Source organism: Neophocaena asiaeorientalis, unplaced genomic scaffold, assembly GCF_003031525.2.
Source record: "Neophocaena asiaeorientalis asiaeorientalis breed wild unplaced genomic scaffold, Neophocaena_asiaeorientalis_V1.1 scaffold254, whole genome shotgun sequence".
NCBI lineage: Eukaryota > Metazoa > Chordata > Mammalia > Artiodactyla > Phocoenidae > Neophocaena > Neophocaena asiaeorientalis.
Genome location: NW_020174705.1, coordinates 3,408,914 through 3,427,745, shown reverse-complemented (window position 1 = coordinate 3,427,745; position 18,832 = coordinate 3,408,914). Strand labels below are relative to the sequence as shown.

At 44.4% G+C, this 18,832-nt stretch overlaps 1 protein-coding gene across 2 annotated transcripts in view; it reads left to right on the top strand.

Moving 5' to 3' along the window:
- Positions 1–16,741, top strand: part of ADCY9 (adenylate cyclase 9) — a 124,702-nt gene extending 107,961 nt beyond the window's left edge. For both annotated transcript variants that reach the window (XM_024759606.1, XM_024759607.1), the window contains exons 9-11: positions 2,142–2,290; positions 6,888–6,929; positions 12,476–16,741. In XM_024759606.1, coding sequence (XP_024615374.1) covers positions 2,142–2,290; positions 6,888–6,929; positions 12,476–13,667 — 1,383 coding nt within the window. In that variant the 3' untranslated portion in view covers positions 13,668–16,741. The remainder of the gene's footprint in view (positions 1–2,141; positions 2,291–6,887; positions 6,930–12,475) is intronic.
- The last annotated feature ends 2,091 nt before the right edge of the window (positions 16,742–18,832 follow it).

Sequence of the window (18,832 nt, the reverse complement as noted above, 5' to 3'; positions counted from 1 at the left end):
CACCATTGAGAATGATGTTTGCTGTGGGTTTGTCGTATATGGCCTTTATTATGTTGAGGTAGGTTCCCTCTGTGCCCACCTTCTGGAGAGTTTTTATCATGATCGGTGTTGAATTTTGTCAAAAGCTTTTTCTGCATCTGCTGAGGTGACCACATAGTTTTTCTTCCTCAGTTTGTTAATATGGTGTATCACGTTGATTGATATGCATATATTGAAGAATCCTTGTATTCCTGGGGTAAATCCCATTTGATCATGGTGTATGATCCTTTTAATATATTGTTGGATTCTGTTTGCTAGTATTTTGTTAAGGATTTTTGAATCTATATTCATCAGTGATAATGGTCTATGATTTTCTTTTATTGTAGTATCTTTGTCTGGTTTTGGTATCCGGGTGATGGTGGTCTCATAGAATGAGTTTGGGAGTGTTACTCCCTTCTGGCTTGTAGAGTTTCTGCTGAGAAATCAGCTGTTAACCTAATGGAGTTCCCTTGTATGTTATTTGTCATTTTTCCCTTGTTGATTTTAATAATTTTTCTTTGTCTTTAATTTTTGTCAATTTGCTTACTATGTGTCTCGGTGTGTTTCTCCTTGAGTTTTTCCTGCCTGGGATTCTGCGCTTCCTAGACTTGGTTGGCTATTTCCTTTCCCATGTTAGGGAAGTTTTCGACTATAATCTCTTCAAATATTTTCTCGGGTCCTTTCTCTCTCTCTTCTCCTTCTGGGACCCCTATAATGCGAATGTTGGTGTGTTTAATGTTGTCCCAGAGATCTCTTAGGCTGTCTTCATTTCTTTTCATCCTTTTTTCTTTATTCTGTTCCGCAGCAGTGAATTCCGCCATTCTGTCTTCCAGGTCACTTATCCGTTCTTCTGCCTCAGTTATTCTGCTATTGACTCCTTCTAGTGTATTTTTTCATTTCAGTTATTGTATTGTTCATCTGTTTGTTTGTTCTTTAATTCTTCTAGGTCTTTGTTAAACATTTCTTGCATCTTCTCGATCTTTGCCTCCATTCCTTTTCTGAGGTCCTGGATCATCCTCACTATCATTATTCTGAATTCTTTTTCCTGGAAGGTTGCCTATCTCCACTTCGTTTAATTGTTTTTCTGAGGTTTTATCTTGTTCCTTCTGGTACATAGTCCTCTGCCTTTTCATTTTGTCTGTCTTTCTGTGAATGTGGTTATTGTTCAACAGGCTGCGGGACTGTAGTTCTTCTTGTTTCTGCTCAGTGGCTTCTCTTGTTCTCTTGTTGAGCATGGGCTCTAAGCACTCAGGCTTCAGTAGTTGTGGCACACGTGCTCTGTATTGTGGCTTGCGGGCTGTAGAGCACAGGCTCAGTAGTTGTGGCACATGGGCTTTGTTGCTCTGCAGCATGTGGGATCTTCCTGTACCAGTGCTCGAACCCATGTCCCCTGCACTGGCAGGCGGATTCTTAACCACTGCGCCACCAGGGAAGTCCCCCAAATCAGTTATTTTCTTACACGTTTTACAAAGAAGCATCTGACCTATGTTTCCAGATGATACAAGGTAATATTCTATTATACATCAACTATACTTTATATATTTTTTTAAACGTTTAAAAAAAAAAAGATAATGTTAGTCTGCAGAACTGGCACAAACAATTGACTGGCACCTGGATCAGCTGCTGTTGACCAGGGAAGGAGCATCCAAGTTAAACCCCATAAAGAGTGAATTCATCCTGCTGTGGAAGATTATATTTTTGGTGCCAGCGAGTATAGCATGAAGTACTGGGTGGACTGGCTGCATTTGATACTTAAAACCAAATCACATTTCCACTGACACACAGCAGGGTGCCTGGAGGACAGGCTTTGGGAGGTAACTGGTTACACGGTGGAAGTTCTCAACCAGGGCAGTCTACCTTTCCTCTCATCCAATGTGACGTGTGCAATTTGCACACATCAGGAGAGGAATTTTAGTGCCAGTGAGACTTGTAACCGAAAGCTCTGGTAATTAATCTAATGATTTATGATCTGTCCCTGAAACCACCAGATATTTTGTTAAACAGAAGGACAGGTAAGTGAGCGTGTCGTTTGCTCTCGGGGTGCCCAGGTGGAGGGAAGGCAGGTGAGTCCGTGTGGCAAGGAGGGGGCCTGGGGTCCTCACCGAGCCTGCCCCTCATTGCAGTCCACCGTGTTCACGGGCTCGGCTGTCCTGATCACCGTGGTGCACTACTGTAACTTCTGCCAGCTCAGCTCCTGGATGAGGTCCTCCTTGGCCACAGTCGTCGGGGCCGGGCCCCTGCTGCTGCTCTACGTCTCCCTCTGCCCAGACAGGTACGTGCACTGTGCCCTCCACAGAAGGACCACCTTTCTTCTTCTCCTTCTCACTTTTTCTTTTTGTTTTAATTGAAATATAATTGACATAGAACGTATTCGTTTCAGGTGCACTATGTAATGATTTAATATTTGTGTATATTGTGAAATAGTCACCACAGTAAGTCTAGTTAACATCTATCACCACACAAATATTTTTTTCTCGTGATGAGAACTTTTAAGAGTTACTCTTGGGGGAATTCCCTGCCGGTCCAGTGGTTAGGACTCTGAGCTTTCACTGCCGAAGGTGCGGGTTCGATCTCTGGTCAGGGAACTAAGATCCCACAAGCCGTGCTGCATGGCCAAAAAACAAAACAAAACATGTTACTTTCTCAGCAACTTTCAAATATACAGTACAGTATCATTAACTGTGGTCCCCATGCTGTGCATTACTTCCCCAGGACTTATTTATTTTATAACTGGAAATTTGTACCTTTTGACCACCTTCACCCATTTCACTCACCTCCCACCCCTGCCTCTGGCAACCACCAGTCTGTTCTCTGTATCTATGAGTTCATGGGGGTTTTTGTTTGTCTTAAGATTCTACATATAACTGAGATCATACGGTATTTGTCTTTCTCTGTCTGACTTATTTCACTTAACATAATGCTTTTAAGGTCTGTCTGTGTTGTCACAAATGGCAGGATTTTCCTTCTTTTTTATGGCTGAGTAATACTGCATTATATATATATACCACATCTTCTTTATCCATTCATCCATTGATGGACACTTAGGTTGCTTCCCCTCTTGACTATTGTAAATAGTACTGTAATGAGCATGGGGGTGCAGATGTCTTTTCAAGTTACTGTTTTTGTTTCCTTCAGATATATTCCTAATAGTGGAACTGCTAGGTCATATGATAGTTCTGTTTTTAATCTGGGGGGAGCCTACATACTGTTTTCCATAGTGGCTGTACCAATTTACATTCCCACCAATAGTGCACGAGGCTTCTCTTCACATCTTCAACAACGCTTGCTATTTCTTGTCTTTTTAAATAATACCTGTTCTAACGGGTGTGAGGTGATGTTTTACTGTGGTTTTGGTTTGCATTTCCCTGATGATTCGGGATGTTGAGCAGCTTTTCATGTACCCATTGGCTATCTCTGTCTACTTTGGAAAAATATCTGTTTAGATCCTCTGTCCATTTTTTAACCAGATTGTTGGATTTTGCTGTTGAGTTGTGTCTGTCACTTGCACTTTCTCGTCAGGACTAATGCACTCCACCCGAACAGACATTTCCTGTCACAACATGAAATAGCTTTCAGCACACATAAAGTCAACAACTTGATGAAATGCCCAAAGAGTAATATACAAACGAAAGAAAAAGAAAATAACTTTAATAACATTATATGTATTGAATATTTGCCTGCAGACATCCTGGGGTGACCATCCCCAGCAGACATCATGCAGTAGTCACACGCTTGAGCTCACAGTTGTCCCTTGGTATCTGCAGGGGATTGGTTCCCAGACCACCCCTTGGGTACCAAAATTCAAGAATGCTCAAGTTCCTTCTATAAATGGCATAATATGAATATTTTCATATAATCTACTCATGCCCTCCTGTATACTTTAAATCATCTCAGGATTACTTATAATACCTAATACAATGTAAGTGCTATGTAAATAGTTGTCAGCATGTGGCAAGTTTAAGTTTTGCTTTTTTTGAACTTTCTGGGATTTTGTTTTTCCCTGATATTTTCAGTCTGAGGTTGGTTGAATCCGCAGATGCACAACCTTTGGACACAGAGGGTCGACTGTACTTATGATGAAGAAGTTTGAATTTAAGAAAGTAGGACCAGAAGCCGTTTCATACAAGACTATCAAGAAAATGAAGTAATAGAGGTATAGGTGACACAAAAATGAAAAGAGGAAGCTGGTCCTAACCTTTTGTAGTAGGGCCAGTGTGCCGAGACAGGTTACAGATTGTTGAAGTGGAGGAAATGAAGAAGTATGATGGTCTTGCGAGTGACCTGGCCTTATTCATAAATATCATGTCATAACAGTTCTCCGTGTCGTAACAGGAAACGTTAGGGCAATGATGAATCACTGGAAATATATCATTTATCTTGAAATCCTTCCACATATTGAAGAGTGGATTCCATCCCTGGTACTCAGATGGCCTTCAAAGCCCTCTCACGGGGAGTTCCCTGGCGGTCAAGTGGTAAAGACTTCGCCTTCCAATGCAGCGGGTGCGGGTTCAATCCCCGGTCAGGGAGCTAAGATCCCACAGGCCTCGCAGCCAAAAAAACCAACATAAAACAGAAGCAGTATTGTAACAAATTCAATAAAGACTTTAAAAATGGTCCACAACAACAACAACAACAAAATCTTTAAAAAAAAAAAAGTCCTCTCACAGATGGTGTGGGGAAGAGAAACAGGAGCTTTGTGAAGACCCCTGGGGGCAGGATGTGTTCTTACTGCTGTGCTACAAAGAATTTAAAAATTAAAATATAGAGGATGGCAGTGATAGGTGCTATATTTAAAACATCCTTTGTTAATGAAATCCAGTAAGACCCCTACCTTTCATGTGTTCTACGAATTAAATCACATTTGGTTCTTAGCTGTTAAAATGAGTCTGAAATTACCTGTTGCACATTTGCAACTGGTTTTGTGGCTTTTAACCTTTTCAACTAAATATGTAGTTGGAAATACGATGATACCTTGGATAGCAGAGTGCACACGGTGAGTAATTTATTCAGAAATTTCAGGGGAATGTCTCAAACCATTAAGCTTCTGTTTCTGTAACAGACTTCTCCTAAATGTTGGACTTTTTGTGTAACTGCTTATGTTTTATGTTAGCACATGTTAAAGAATCATTTATTTAAAATTACAGTGGGTTTAGGTTAGCAGGATATTTCAAAGTTACATGGGACATTTCTCTATTGTGCTTTGCAGGGCATCTAACATTCCTGGCTCCCCAAACAATCAGAGGGGCCCCCAGTGTTTCCAAAATGCCCCCTAGGAATGGTATTACTGTTGCCAAGAACCATTGCTTTAGTAAACTCAGAAGTAGAAAGTGGTCCAAGTTGTCTCAATATCAGATGAAATTACCATAGTGCCTTTTGGGTATTACCAAAGCAGTGGTCAGTAATGGGCAGGGTGAGTGTCCTTCCTCAGTTTACTTCATGAAATAATAACCACATGAAAGATATTCAAGTTCTCTGCAAATTAAGATCAAAAAGGAAATAGAAATGTCATTCAGCATTTGAAAGGAAACTTTAATGAATAGTTAAATTACTTTAAGCAAAACAAAGTGTCATTTTTCCTTTCTGAAGGTGCGGCCTTTTGGAATTATAGTCATTATAAAGCTCTTTCCCAAGAGCATGAAATTCAACAGTCTGACTTTCAACCTTTTAGATCCAACACAAATACCCCATCAGCCATTCACAGTGTCATTTAGTCACTGGTGCGGGCCTTTTCCACTTGGATCTAGAGAGCCGTAGCGATAGGGAACCCATCCATCGCCTTTTCACCTAGAAATCAAATAGCAGGTCTTGAGGTAGGGCTGGCGGTTGAATCTCTGCTGGACCCAGTACACCCGCATTCACGCAGAATCTTTTCAGCCTGTCCACCCTGTCACTGCTGAGCCGAACCCAGCGTAGGGAACATGTGGGGAGGACAAAACATAAACTCAACTCCTGTGAAGCTGGCGGGGGGGACTCTTCCAGCTTTGGGGAGACACAGACACGTGGGTTACAGCAGTGTCACAGTCACGTCTGGACAGGGTAAGAAGAGGACAGTTTGTGTGTAGCTCTTGCTTTTCTTTCCTTTTCTGTGAAGTCATTTAATACCTCCTGTAATCAAAAAAGCCACTCTGAGCCCTCACTGGCCTTTGTTGCCCAGGAGAGCTGCTCACAGGTGCTCTGCAACGTCCCCTTTGCAGGGAGCAAGGCTGGGGGACCTGAAGGACGAAGCATCAGGGCACTTGCCCCGGGTGGAGAGGTTTGGGTGATTTGTGGGCCTGAGTGGACGCTGGGTAACATGACCCCAGAGGAAGCTGTGCAGTATGTGGAGAGAATGGGGCTGGGTGTCTTGGGTACCTTCCCAAGCACCAAGAGAGAGGTCTTTAGTTAGGTGTGGTTTTGATGCCTTAAAGTTGGGGTTTGATTGCTTTGGGCATCACCAATAGCAAAGTCCGGCTTCTCCAGTAAGTAATCTGCCAACGCCTCCAGCGGGGCCTTTTCAAATTGATCCTTTGTCAGTAGACTTTGCTGTTTGAACATGACTGAAGTTTCTAGCCTGTAGGACACGACACCATAGATAAGTCCTTAACAGCAAACTGAAGTCCTTAGAGACTCTTCCTTGATTTCGCTTTTTAGTGGTTGTGCCTACTTTCCACAGCTGATACAAAGGCTTTTACATTGTTGTCTTTACCATTTTGTTATTCTTCATTAACACACAGCATCAAATTATAATTGAAATTTACTATCCTTAACTTTCTACCTTGATCTCCACCTTAAAAATAGGAAAGTTGTTTTTATTTAAACTCTTCTCAGATTGCTTTGTATAATGCCCTCTTTGCTTTTTATAATAATAGTTTTCTGCATTTTAATTTCAGTTCCATAATAATTTCACACCTGGATGCAGTACAGAATTTCAGGTAAGCTTTTAACATTGTGCCTATATCTGAATAAATGGGTGTAACTGTATTATTACTGCTGGTTATTTCTAAGTTTCCTGAAAAACAGTTGTATCTTGAATTAAAAAAAAACAACATATGCATTCTTACAAGAGTACGTGGAAGATATCTATTTGTTAAAATATCAGTTCATACTTATAATATCTTTGGGAAAATGAATAATTGTTAAGACATAGGCAGGGGACTTCCCTGGTGGTCCAGCGGTTAAGACTCCATGCTTCCAATGCAGGGGGCCCAGGTTCAATCCCTGGTCAGATCCCGCAACTGAAGATCCTGTACATGGCAACAAAGATCCTGAGTACTGCAACTAATACTCCGCGCAGCCTAATTAATTAATTTTTTTAAAAAAGACATAGGCTGGTTTCTCCCACTCTCTGAAAGTAGAGCGTTCCTGTGAAAACTTTCCTAAGCCAAAAAGTGAAGAAGCAGTTCCGTTAGGACACAGTTTGCTAACGGAGGCACAGAGTAAGTTGAGGTAAAGCACAGATGCTCACAGACACAGTTCAGAGCTGTGGTGGCTGATGCTGCGATGCTCAGTGTGGTTCCAGGGAAGGAGCTTGGTGGGGCCACTCCTGCCTCTCAGGATGGCGCTGCCTCTGTAACACTCACTGCGAAACAAATGCTGAACATTAGTTTTGCTTTTTGCCTTTTTTTCTAAAGGCAAAAATCCCCTTCAGATTTCTTTCATTAGCAAAAACAGGTACTAATGTAGGTCTTTCATCAAAGCAAAGCGGTGAAAAGCGAACTTTCAAAAAGCAAGGGTTTCCTGTGTTAGATTTGGTTTAATTTTATATAAGACATTAGAATGTTACAAAGGAGATCTCACAAATCAAAGAAAATTTATTCCCTAAAATATTTTGAAATAACCGACTGGAAATTTGAAACAAATAAATGTTGGGCCCTTGCTTTACTATAAACATCAAAATTAATTCTAAATAAATTGAAGTCAAAAAATTTTAAATTATATAAAACTATATAAACATCTAGAAAAAGTAAAATTAAGCAGTTCTCAAGCTTCTAAGACAGAGATAACTTTCCAATCTTACAAATAATAAATAGAACCACACGCACAAAAAAATAAGACTGACCGAGGGGACGATAAAAGCAGACTGAAAAAAATATTTGTGAGACTGTTATGTAAAGAGCTGATTAAGACCTGTGTAGATAAAAGACCAAAAAAATCACAAAAGAGGAAATGTCGTAGAAGATAAATAGGCTACTACACAAGTCATTGCACTATTAAATAACTACAGAATTCCTTCTAATCTTCAAATCATACCTTCAAAATGTTACCATGTGAATACCCAGTGTAGGCCAGGGTGTGGCACATATATGAATTGATGGTGTTTAATATAGGTTTGTTTAATCTACACAGTAACCTGATATATTAGGTAACTTTGTCCCCATTTTCCAGATAAGAAAGCTGAAGCTCAGAGAAGGAACCTGCCTATGGACACTGGCAGTGTTCAGACCCTGGCCTCCCTCACTACCAGGCCATGCTTTTTCTGCCATGCCTTATTACTTTTCAGAATGGTACAATAGTTTTGGAAAGTAATTTGGCAATCTATAAAACATAGTCATAAAAATGTCCATCACCTTTAAACTAATAATTCTGTTTTTGCTTATCTGCTGAGGAAATAATTCAGCATTTGGTAAAGGCTGCATGCCCCAAAATATTGAACATCTGATTGATAATATTGAAAGTTCATCAGCAACTTCAGATGTCAGTAAAAAAGAAATTAATTAAATGATGATACATATACCCAAATATTACAACTGTTAAAATGCAGCAATGTGGAAAGCATTTATGGTTTTCACTTATTATGTGAAATTACATAGGTCTTATAGCTACAGCTAGGTATTTCATTGTATTATAAAAAAAGTAAGATATGTAATACTTATGATCTAATGATGAGTGATGATTTTTTCTGTTTCTACAATTAAAAAATTAAATACCTGTGGACATTTAGATGTTGGGAAGGAGAATTAAAGTGACAATGGAACAAAAACAGGATACAGATGTTTCTGTGTATGATTGACAATTATAAAATTTAGTAGCAAAACACCTAATATCTTTTTTTAAGTTAACTTTCTTTTGACGTATAACACATACACAGAAAAGCCTCCAGATCATGAGGACAGCTCAGTGAATTTTCACTAGTGAACACACCCGTTTAACTGCCACCCAGACCAAGAAATAGAACATTACCCAGAAGCCCCCCTTATGCCTCCTCTTGGTGCGTCCCGTCCCCATCCTAGGCGTAGATTTTAAATGGCATGGAAATATACCAAAATTTTAATGCATCCCATGTTGAGCTGGCTAGAACGAGTGGTCTTTGTTTTCCGTTTTTCTCTATTTTGTAATCCCTCTTTTCCGTGATAATGAACTATACTGTATTTTATTCTGACTTCCATTTGTCCATCTATTAAGTTACCTCTTGCATTTAGTCACAAAATTCCTCCTTTTAGGACTGCCCTTTACTATTTGAATTTAGGAGTAGAACCATTGCCTTCCTTGTTCCTTCTGCAGTAGGATAAGAAGTACAGGTTGTAGAGTGGAAATAATTCTCTCACCCGCTGGTTACAGATCTTCTGTTGCAAGGCAGCCCCTTGGGCACAACATGTCAGCCTGTGCATTAGGACCCTTCCTTTTAAGCAAAGGTAAAAGCAAGCAGTGCAGTTGTTTCCCTTTCCCTGTCACGCCTGCCCACGTTTCGTATTCTTCTGCTCCACCCAGAGGGCACTGGCCTGTGCCCATCCCAGGCTCAGGCCACACTGCCGGCTTTAGCTACAGCACAATTGAGGAAACCGAGACACGCCACCCAGTTCTACCACCGGGTTCTACAATGCCTGGTTCTAGGATGACCTTAAGCCTTGGTGACGTCTCCTAATAAAGAGGCTGTTCCTCAGTGTTACCACTTTGGAGAAACTGGAGGAAAGGTCAACTCCTAAGCCAAGGAAATGGGCTCATGTAGAGAAGACTCACTCCCTCCAGATTCTCTCCCTACTCTGAGCCAACAAGAGGGCTTGAGGGGCTGGACATAGATCTGTTTTAGTATCTAAAATAGTTATTTTGTTTAGTACTTTAGATTCATAGTAAGTACTGCCATTTGTTTAAATGACAGTTGGCAAAATAAATGAGTGAAGTGTGGTGCATCTTGCCATAGAGGCTGTTTTGGGTTCCTGGTTCTTAGGCATTAAGTCATAGAACCTCTGTCAGGGTCCCCAAGACCACCCTCAGGTCTGATCATTCACTTGGAGGACTCAGGACTCAGCACATGGTTGTACCCGTGGCTGTGGTTTATTACAGCAAATAGGACACAGAGCAAAATCAGCAGAGAACAAAAGTGCATGAGACGGAGTCCAGAGGAAACCAGGCGCCAGCGTTCAAGAGTCCTCTCCCAGTGGAGTCGTATGAGATGCACTTAATTCTTCCAGCGATGAGCTGTGACAGCACGTGTGAAACACCCTCCTGGGAAGCCCATCAGAGACTCCAGGGTTTTTCTTGGTGGCTGGTTACATAGGCACCCTCTGCCTGGCATGTACCAAAATTCCAGATTTTCGGAAGGAGGGCAGGTGCAGAAACCATGTTGTTTGTACAAACAGTCCAGGCACGGTGAGCCCCTCTCATCAAGGACTGGTGGGAACCCTCCCCAAATCCAAGCTCCCCAATGCCAGCCTAGGGCACCCTGCTGGTTTCTACAGACATAGCCTCAGGCCCTTTCTGCACAGACCCTTAGGCCGGTAGAGACTTAGCAATACTCCAGCCCATCTTCAGTTTACTCGTGAGGAAACTGAGACCTGAAAGATGGTGTGACCTGCCCAAGGCTCTCAGAGTTCTGTGGGGGGCCAGCCCGGTCACAGTCCAGGCATCGTTACTCCAAAGCCAGGCTTTTGTGACTGTGTTTCATGGAAGGCGTTATGACCAGATTGGTCAGTTTCATTATTTTTAATATGCCTAAGTACAGGTAACATTAAAATTCATTAAAAAACACTCTGATGGTAGAATTGAGCTTTCTGTGCCATGATACTCTCTAAACTCAGGGTCCATCTGTTCCATGTATAATTATATTCATATAAGTGACCCAGACCATCGTTATGTAAAATCTAGCGGCCTGCTCTGTGCATTTTAGAGTACATCAGGGTACAGTTTACATGAGCAGAGCAATTACAGCATTGTAAACAGATAAAAGAGAGATGAGAAGGAAATTCAACAAACATTAACAGTGATCGCCTCTGGATGGTGTGATGATGGGTGAATCTTTTTTCTTTCTACTTTCACCCTAAATTTTATGTGATGAGTATGTAGTATTTTTAAGTGAAAAAATTATATTTAAAGAATAAACTTTAGAAGAGACTGCCCGCGCTAATCTTCAGTCCTGGGATCCCAAGCTGTGGCCCTTCGGCACTGTGGAACTGTAGAACAGACCAAGTAGACTTGGTCATCAGAGGGAATAGAAATGGGCTCAGCCCTTAGAAGGGCAGTTTGGAAATTTCTAACGGAATTCTAAGTGTATTTTCAATGACTCAGCAGTTCCACTTCCAGGAGTTTATCCCACAGACAGGCTCACTCATATGCACAAAGACACTCGGGAATATCCACTGTAACCTCGTTCCTAGTAGTCAAAGATGGACACAGCTGATCGCCCTCTGCAAGGGACTGGTTGTTACAGCACAGCCGTGTGTTAGAATAGTACGCAACAGAAAGGTTACCTCATAGGAAAGACAGTTATTTTCCATTGTTTATACTGTTTGAGTTTCCTACAGTGTGTTACTCTTAAAAGTATACATTTTATATTATTTTTTTAAATGGTTAAGTTATCTTAAATGACCTTGGCAAAACAGAACTAACCCCAGGGCGGGTGGGAGGGAGGGGGCAGGGGAATTATATCAGAGTGTATCAGAGGACGTGAAATTTCTTGGGTGTGACAGTGGTGGTGTGATTCCATAGGGAGACGTCCTTTTTCTTAGGAGATTCGTACTGAACTCTTCAGGATTGAAGTGGCCTGATGTCTGCAGCTTACTTTCAGACTGTTCAGCAAAGTGTGCCTGTGTGAGTGTGTGTGCGCATGTGCAGTTTGTGTTGACAGAGGGAAACAGCAGAGTAGCACAATGTTGGCAATTGTTGCATCCAGGAGAAGGGCATACAAATGTTTGTTTTGCCAGTCTCTTAACCTTTTTGTAAGGTTGAGATTTTTCAAAATAAAAAGTTGGGAAAAAAGAAAAGATTTTAAAAAGCAAGGAGCTAAAGACTTCTGAAAAACAAAGCAAGTACAAAGCACTCATTACAGGAATCTTACAAGAGTGACTCTTTATCACGCCACATCTTTCTAAACAGAAACAGGTCACTCTGCAGCTGCAGGTGGTTGAAGGTTTGAGCTGCACAAAATTCTGTGCAGGATGCTGGTTAGCTGGGCTGGTTCAGAACCTGGAAGCACTGGGCAGTAACCTTTCCCTTAAAGATGCATTTCAGAAGGCACATCCTTTGTCCTCTCTTTCCTCTCCAGCTCCGAGAGGAATCCGTGCAACGCCTCGCTGCCGCACGACAGCAGGAGCCCAGCCAGCCTGATCGGCCAGGAGGTGATTCTTGTCTTCTTCCTCCTGCTCTTGTTGGTCTGGTTCCTGAATCGAGAATTCGAAGTCAGCTACCGCCTACACTACCACGGGGACGTGGAGGCGGACCTGCACCGCACTAAGATCCAGAGCATGAGGGACCAGGCCGACTGGCTGCTGAGAAACATCATCCCCTACCACGTGGCCGAGCAGCTGAAGGTCTCCCAGACCTACTCCAAGAACCACGACAACGGAGGAGTCATCTTCGCCAGCATCGTCAACTTCAGCGAGTTCTATGAGGAGAACTACGAGGGCGGCAAGGAGTGCTACCGGGTCCTCAACGAGCTGATCGGGGACTTCGACGAGCTCCTGAGTAAGCCGGACTACAGCAGCATCGAGAAGATCAAGACCATCGGGGCCACATACATGGCCGCGTCGGGGCTGAACGCCACACAGTGCCGTGACGGCAGCCACCCGCAGGAGCACCTGCAGATCCTGTTTGAGTTCGCCAAGGAGATGATGCGCGTGGTGGACGACTTCAACAATAACATGCTCTGGTTCAACTTCAAGCTCAGGGTGGGCTTCAACCATGGGCCCCTGACGGCAGGCGTCATTGGCACCACCAAGCTGCTGTACGACATCTGGGGAGACACGGTCAACATTGCCAGCAGGATGGACACCACGGGGGTGGAGTGCCGCATCCAGGTCAGCGAGGAAAGCTACCGCGTCCTGAGCAAGATGGGCTACGACTTCGACTACAGAGGGACGGTGAACGTCAAGGGCAAAGGCCAGATGAAGACCTACCTGTACCCCAAGTGCACGGACAACGGGATGGTGCCGCAGCACCAGCTCTCCATCTCCCCCGACATCCGAGTCCAGGTGGACGGCAGCATCGGACGCTCCCCCACGGACGAGATCACCAACCTGGTGCCTTCCGTACAGAACCCGGACCAGGTGTCCCTGGGCTCCGAGAACAACACACAGGCCAGGGACACTCACCCGTCTTCTAAGAAACCCTGGAAGGAGCCCATCAAAGCCGAAGAAAGGTGTAGGTTCAGCAAAGCCATAGAGAAAAGCGACTGTGAAGAAGCAGGGGTGGAGGAAGCCAATGAACTCACCAAGCTCAACGTCTCAAAGAGGGCGTGATGCGGCCCAGCGCCGCCCGCGGTGCTCTGTCCGTCCAGGTTCCACAGTACCTGTCCCCGGACGTGGTGTCCTGTGGTCATTGCAGCCCTAACTTCTGTGTGGATCACAGTTATTCAGGGTTCATCTTCATCCGTTTTTTTCCTCTTCCCCCTTGGTGTGACCATTTGGCAGTGTGGAGAACAAGTGCCTTCAGGGGCTGGCGCGGCCTGGAGTCCAGGGAAGGTGCAACCAGGGTGTGGCGCTGGGTGGTGGTGGACGTTAAAACAGAAGCTGTGGTTAAAATATTATTTTTATCGCTTTTTCTCACGAGACACTTTTTTTTTTTTTTGCTAATACCATGTTTTTGAGGTTTTTTTCTGTATACGTACTAGTGTTTTTCCAGTGACCTGACCTTTCTATGTAAACACATAGACGCACACACACTTGCATTCATGAATCTGAGATCAAGTGCCAGTAACTCACTGGGTGGTGATGCTGGGGGCGTGCAGGCTGAGGACCGTAGAGGGCCATCAGCCAGGACACCGGTGTCCCCTGACCTGCGCCTTCCAGGCCAGCCGGGCCCTCAGGGGCTGTGACTGCACCCACCGCCCCCCACACCCAGCGGCTTTAGGGCTTCTTCCTTGTGCAGGCCGAGATTCCAAATGCTTACCGGCCTCACAGCTCATGAACCCAGGCCTCAGGTATCTAAAAGCCCTTTTTCATTCTGCCCCCGCCCCAAGGGGTCTTCTAGCTGGAGCGGAGGGGCTTGTCTTGGAAGCTGACTCAACTGAGAGGAAACGCAAAATAAACATCCAAGGGTTGAATTTATTTATTTATTTATTTATCAGGAAACGTGTGTGTCTTGGGGAGGGTTGCCGGGTCATTCTGTCTGGGGAAGGGAAGTAGGCTGAGGGGGCAGGGTGTGGTCACAGAGGGCACAGCAGAAGGATGAGAAGGTGTCCGTTAGTGCTTCAGCTACTCTGGGCCGCCTCCCCCGCCAGGGGCTGAGCAGGACCCCACTGGGCACGGCCTGCACACTCTGGGTCGGGGAAGCCCTCGGCCACCACTTTTAAAGCAAAAGCCCTGCTTCTGCCCCCCACCCAGGGGGTCTGCTCACGACAGGGGTGGGATCAGAACCGGCTCGCTGTGAAGCAGTTCTGGGCAGAGCACCAGGGCCGCGGGCAGCGCTTGGCTTCCACATTTAGAAAGCTTCTCCATCCTTTCCTGTTCTCAGCCTGTGCAGGACCCATTTGTGGTGGGGTTGAGCCTGGTGAGTGGCTCCCAGCCCTATTTAAATAGAGCTCTTACCCTGTAAGTAGGGACAGAATCGTCTGGATGGAAATGAGGTATGGAACCGGGGAAGTACAGAAAACCCAAGGAAATTGCTTCTGTGCCCTTTGTTGCTAATCCTGCTTGTAATTACGTTTTGCCACACTGAGTCTGAAGTTTATGTAGGATTGAACTCAGGCCAGAGTTGCCCTGTCATAGTCATATGACACCTCATTCTTAAGGTGGCTGCAGCTCATGGGATATTTGAGGACTGGCTCCTGCTCTGTGTAAGGTCTTCTCCGATGTGCCCTGTGTATTTTCTTTTCACTGGTAAATCTCTGTGTAGATTTCACATCTGCATTAAGTCCTGTTATCACTCCTCACCAAATACGTACAGAATCTGCCCTTCCCGGCATCATGAAGTATTGATTCTGATCCCCCAGCTCCCCAGGGACATGCATGGCACGGACCCCGGCAGTACGGTTGTAGCCAGGATCTCCACGTCCAGGGAGATTTGCCTTCAGGTTTTACTGTCAGATTGTTAGTCTTCCAATGCTAGAGAAATGGAGAAAGGATGACTGTGACATTACCTCTTCTAAAGAATGTATTCTTATAAAATCCTGCAGAGATTTTATTTTTTCTGAAAAACACTACCTGATGCTCTCCTTGTCTGTCAGCCTTGTGGGCATGTCAGGGGTTCCTTCCATCAGTATTAAGACGTGTGTTGAGTGTGGGCCTCGCCCTCCGCCATCTGGCTCCAGGCTCTGCAGCCTTGGCGGCGGCTAGGGGCCTGGGTGCTTCCTGCTGTTCCCCGTGTCTCTGCTGTTCCACTCAAAACATGCTCCACAGAGTTCATCTCTGCACACGCTTCCTCCCTATCAAACTTTTTTTTTTTTTTTCCCTTCCCCTCCTGTGATTCCTGGGAAGCCAAGAGGCTGCGGATGCAGGGAGAGAGTGGTGACGTCCACCTGTCCAGTTCAACATTGTGCAAATGGAAGCCTTTGTGGACGGTTTAAATTGTCTTTAAAAAAACACCCCGAGCGAGCCTTCCTAAGCAGCCAGTACAGATGTTCTCTTTGGGCCACCAGTGACCCAGGTCCTTCCCAGCCCCTGCTTGGAAGCATACCTCAGCACAGAACCATGGAGTGCCTGCACCCGCAGCGCCAGGCCTCTGACTCGGTGGGCATTGAGCAGACGGTGGCTGAAGACAGACGGGCTTCTGAGCAGCGGGTTCAAGCGCTTCCGATTAGGTGGAGGCGTTCTTCAGAGCGGCAATACCTCCTGTGAACTTAGGGCAGGAAGCAATACTTCAGAATTGAATGTGTGTAAATAGTTGCTTTGAGTTGCAATTGCTAGTTCTTCTTGGCCTCAGGTCAGATCAAATTATATATGTATAAATATATATAAACAAACACGAATAATTGCATCCAATGCAAACAAATGCAGAGCATCAGTTATGAAACCCTCACAGAGCTTGGAGGCTGCTCACGGCTCCGTTACCCTGACTGTGCTGTGGAGACACCTGCACATTTGCACTTGACATTGAGAGCCAAAGGGCCGCGTGCTTCCCCATTATGTGGACTGTAGTGATTTGTAGTTTCCAAAGATCTGTCCGCGTTTGCATTTCTAGACTTTCGAAGTAAGCACTTTTTGGTGGTTGTTTCGAAAAATCACGTCATGCCTAGAATCTGAAAATTAAATCTGCGAGAACCAATTGTTTGCGTTCTCCATCTTTCCTTTGCTCTACCCTTTTTAAGTTGTTAATCCTAATAATTTCAAAATGCACCCACTGAAGAAATGGACATTAAAATACTCTAAAATCTCAATATTTGATGCCTGGTATTTCCTCATCGACAAGATCGTTACCACTTCCGAGATTAGGGCGCTCCTTTTTCCCTGACATTTGTGGCTGAAATTGGAAGCTTTGCGGGTCTTTTACATCGTGACCTTGAACAAACTGCAACTAAAAACTCTTACTGTGTGTGTATGTGTGTGTGTGTTTTAAATGGACACATTTGCTACAGTGAACTTTGGTTGAGAATTATTTATTTTTACACGGAACAGAAGCAGGTTGCAGGACAAATTTTGCTTGCGACCACATCCTGATTTTTTTAGACCTTCTAAATAGTTTTTCCCGCAGTATCTTCAGCAACTGACTGAGAAGATGAAGTAAGTTTTCTGAAAAGATGTGCCTGCATAGCCTCTTCCTTACAGAGTCCTGGGGTGCCCGTATCATGGGGAAGTCACAAACCCATTTCGGAATCTGTTTAAAGTCACAGAGCGTCTTTGCCAAAAATCACACATGCCATTTTACATGTCATAGGGGCTCACAGCACCTCCAAACCTGGAGCCAAATGCTGGCTCTGCTAGGGGTTAGAGCCTCTTCCCCCAGGGTTTTTCCTGCAGAGTTCAGTATTAATGTGCAACTTCAAAGCACAGGACCCTCTTGTCGACTCAGCAAAGGGGATGCAGATGTGGCCCCAGGCCTTGCTCATCAGATCAGAGGGATCCAGCTTCTAGGTGATCCTCCACTGGAGCCTGGTACCTGTGAGGACACTGCTTGTTGACGAGGGTGCTCTTTCCTCTGAGTCCGCGCTGCAGGCATTCCTAGGAACCTTCCGGAGGTAAGGGAATAGCTGTCTTTGTTGCGTTTCTCTAGTAGAAAGGACACCCCAGGGACTTTGGGGGTTTTCTCAAACAGTCTAGAAAGGCAGCCTCTAATTTTTGCAGTAAACCTCAGGACTTATCATTTATGGCTTCTCTTTCATCTATTCTTTTTTTTTTTTAATCTTTTCACTCTCATTTTAGGGAGAGTTTTAAAATAAGTGTAATGAAGAATCGACCTTACCCAAATAGAGGGCTGGCCTTTTCTCTGGTTTCTTGGGAAGTGATCTCTGAGCTCTTGGAATATCATGCCTGATAAGTGTCTCTGTTTAACTGGGGCTTTGGGCCCCCACCAGGTAGTCCAAAGGTGTCGTTTAGTGTGCTAATCACATGGTATTCAATTGACCTCTGCAGGGGCTGGAGACGAGTTGTCTACTTTTATCTAAAATCTCTTTCGCACGTGGTTGCTTTTCTCTGCTGTGGGAATCTGTCGTTGTGGCCGCCTGGGATGGATCCCAAGTACCAGGGAGAGGAAGCTAACTGGGGCAGGAGATAAGTGAGAGGAAGTGATTAAGAAAAAGTACAGAGTTGCACACCATGTAGGCGTAAACTCAAAACCTTCCCAAGTGTCTATTTTTACACTGTTCCTTTGTAAAAATTGGTTTTTAAATAACACGACTCCAAAGAGTTGTTACTGTATGTCAGAATAACTTAAGCGTGGGGAATTCTCACATCCCTTCTGGGCCTGAAAGTTGGAAAGAGAAGGAAATTACGCAATCAGGTATTGAGCAATCTGAGTGCTTCCTGAAACCTCAGTCATCAGCAGCAGCGATTCCTAACCTTTTTTTGGGCTCGCAAAGCCTTTGATAATTTGATGAAAGTTGTGGCTCCTTCATCCAGAAAAAAAAATGCACATCAAAATAAACCCACTTTGTGGGCTTCCCTGGTGGCGCAGTGGTTGAGAGTCCGCCTGCCGATGCAGGGGACATGGATTTGTGCCCCTGTCCGGGAAGATCCCACATGCCGCGGAGCAGCTAGGCCCGTGAGCCATGGCTGCTGAGCCTGCACGTCCGGAACCTGTGCTCCGCAACAGGAGAGGCCACAACAGTGAGAGGCCCACATACCGCAAAAAATAAATAAATAAAAATTTTAAAATCCACTTCATGTTCCTGGATCCAAATCCAATACCCATGATCTACAATAACAGGAGGAATGGTGATTTTTAATTATAAGTATCTGCAGGTGAGGTTTCCAAGCACTTCTGGACTCTCTATTGGAAACGTGATTAAACAGGTTAATGCTGCTTGTTTATA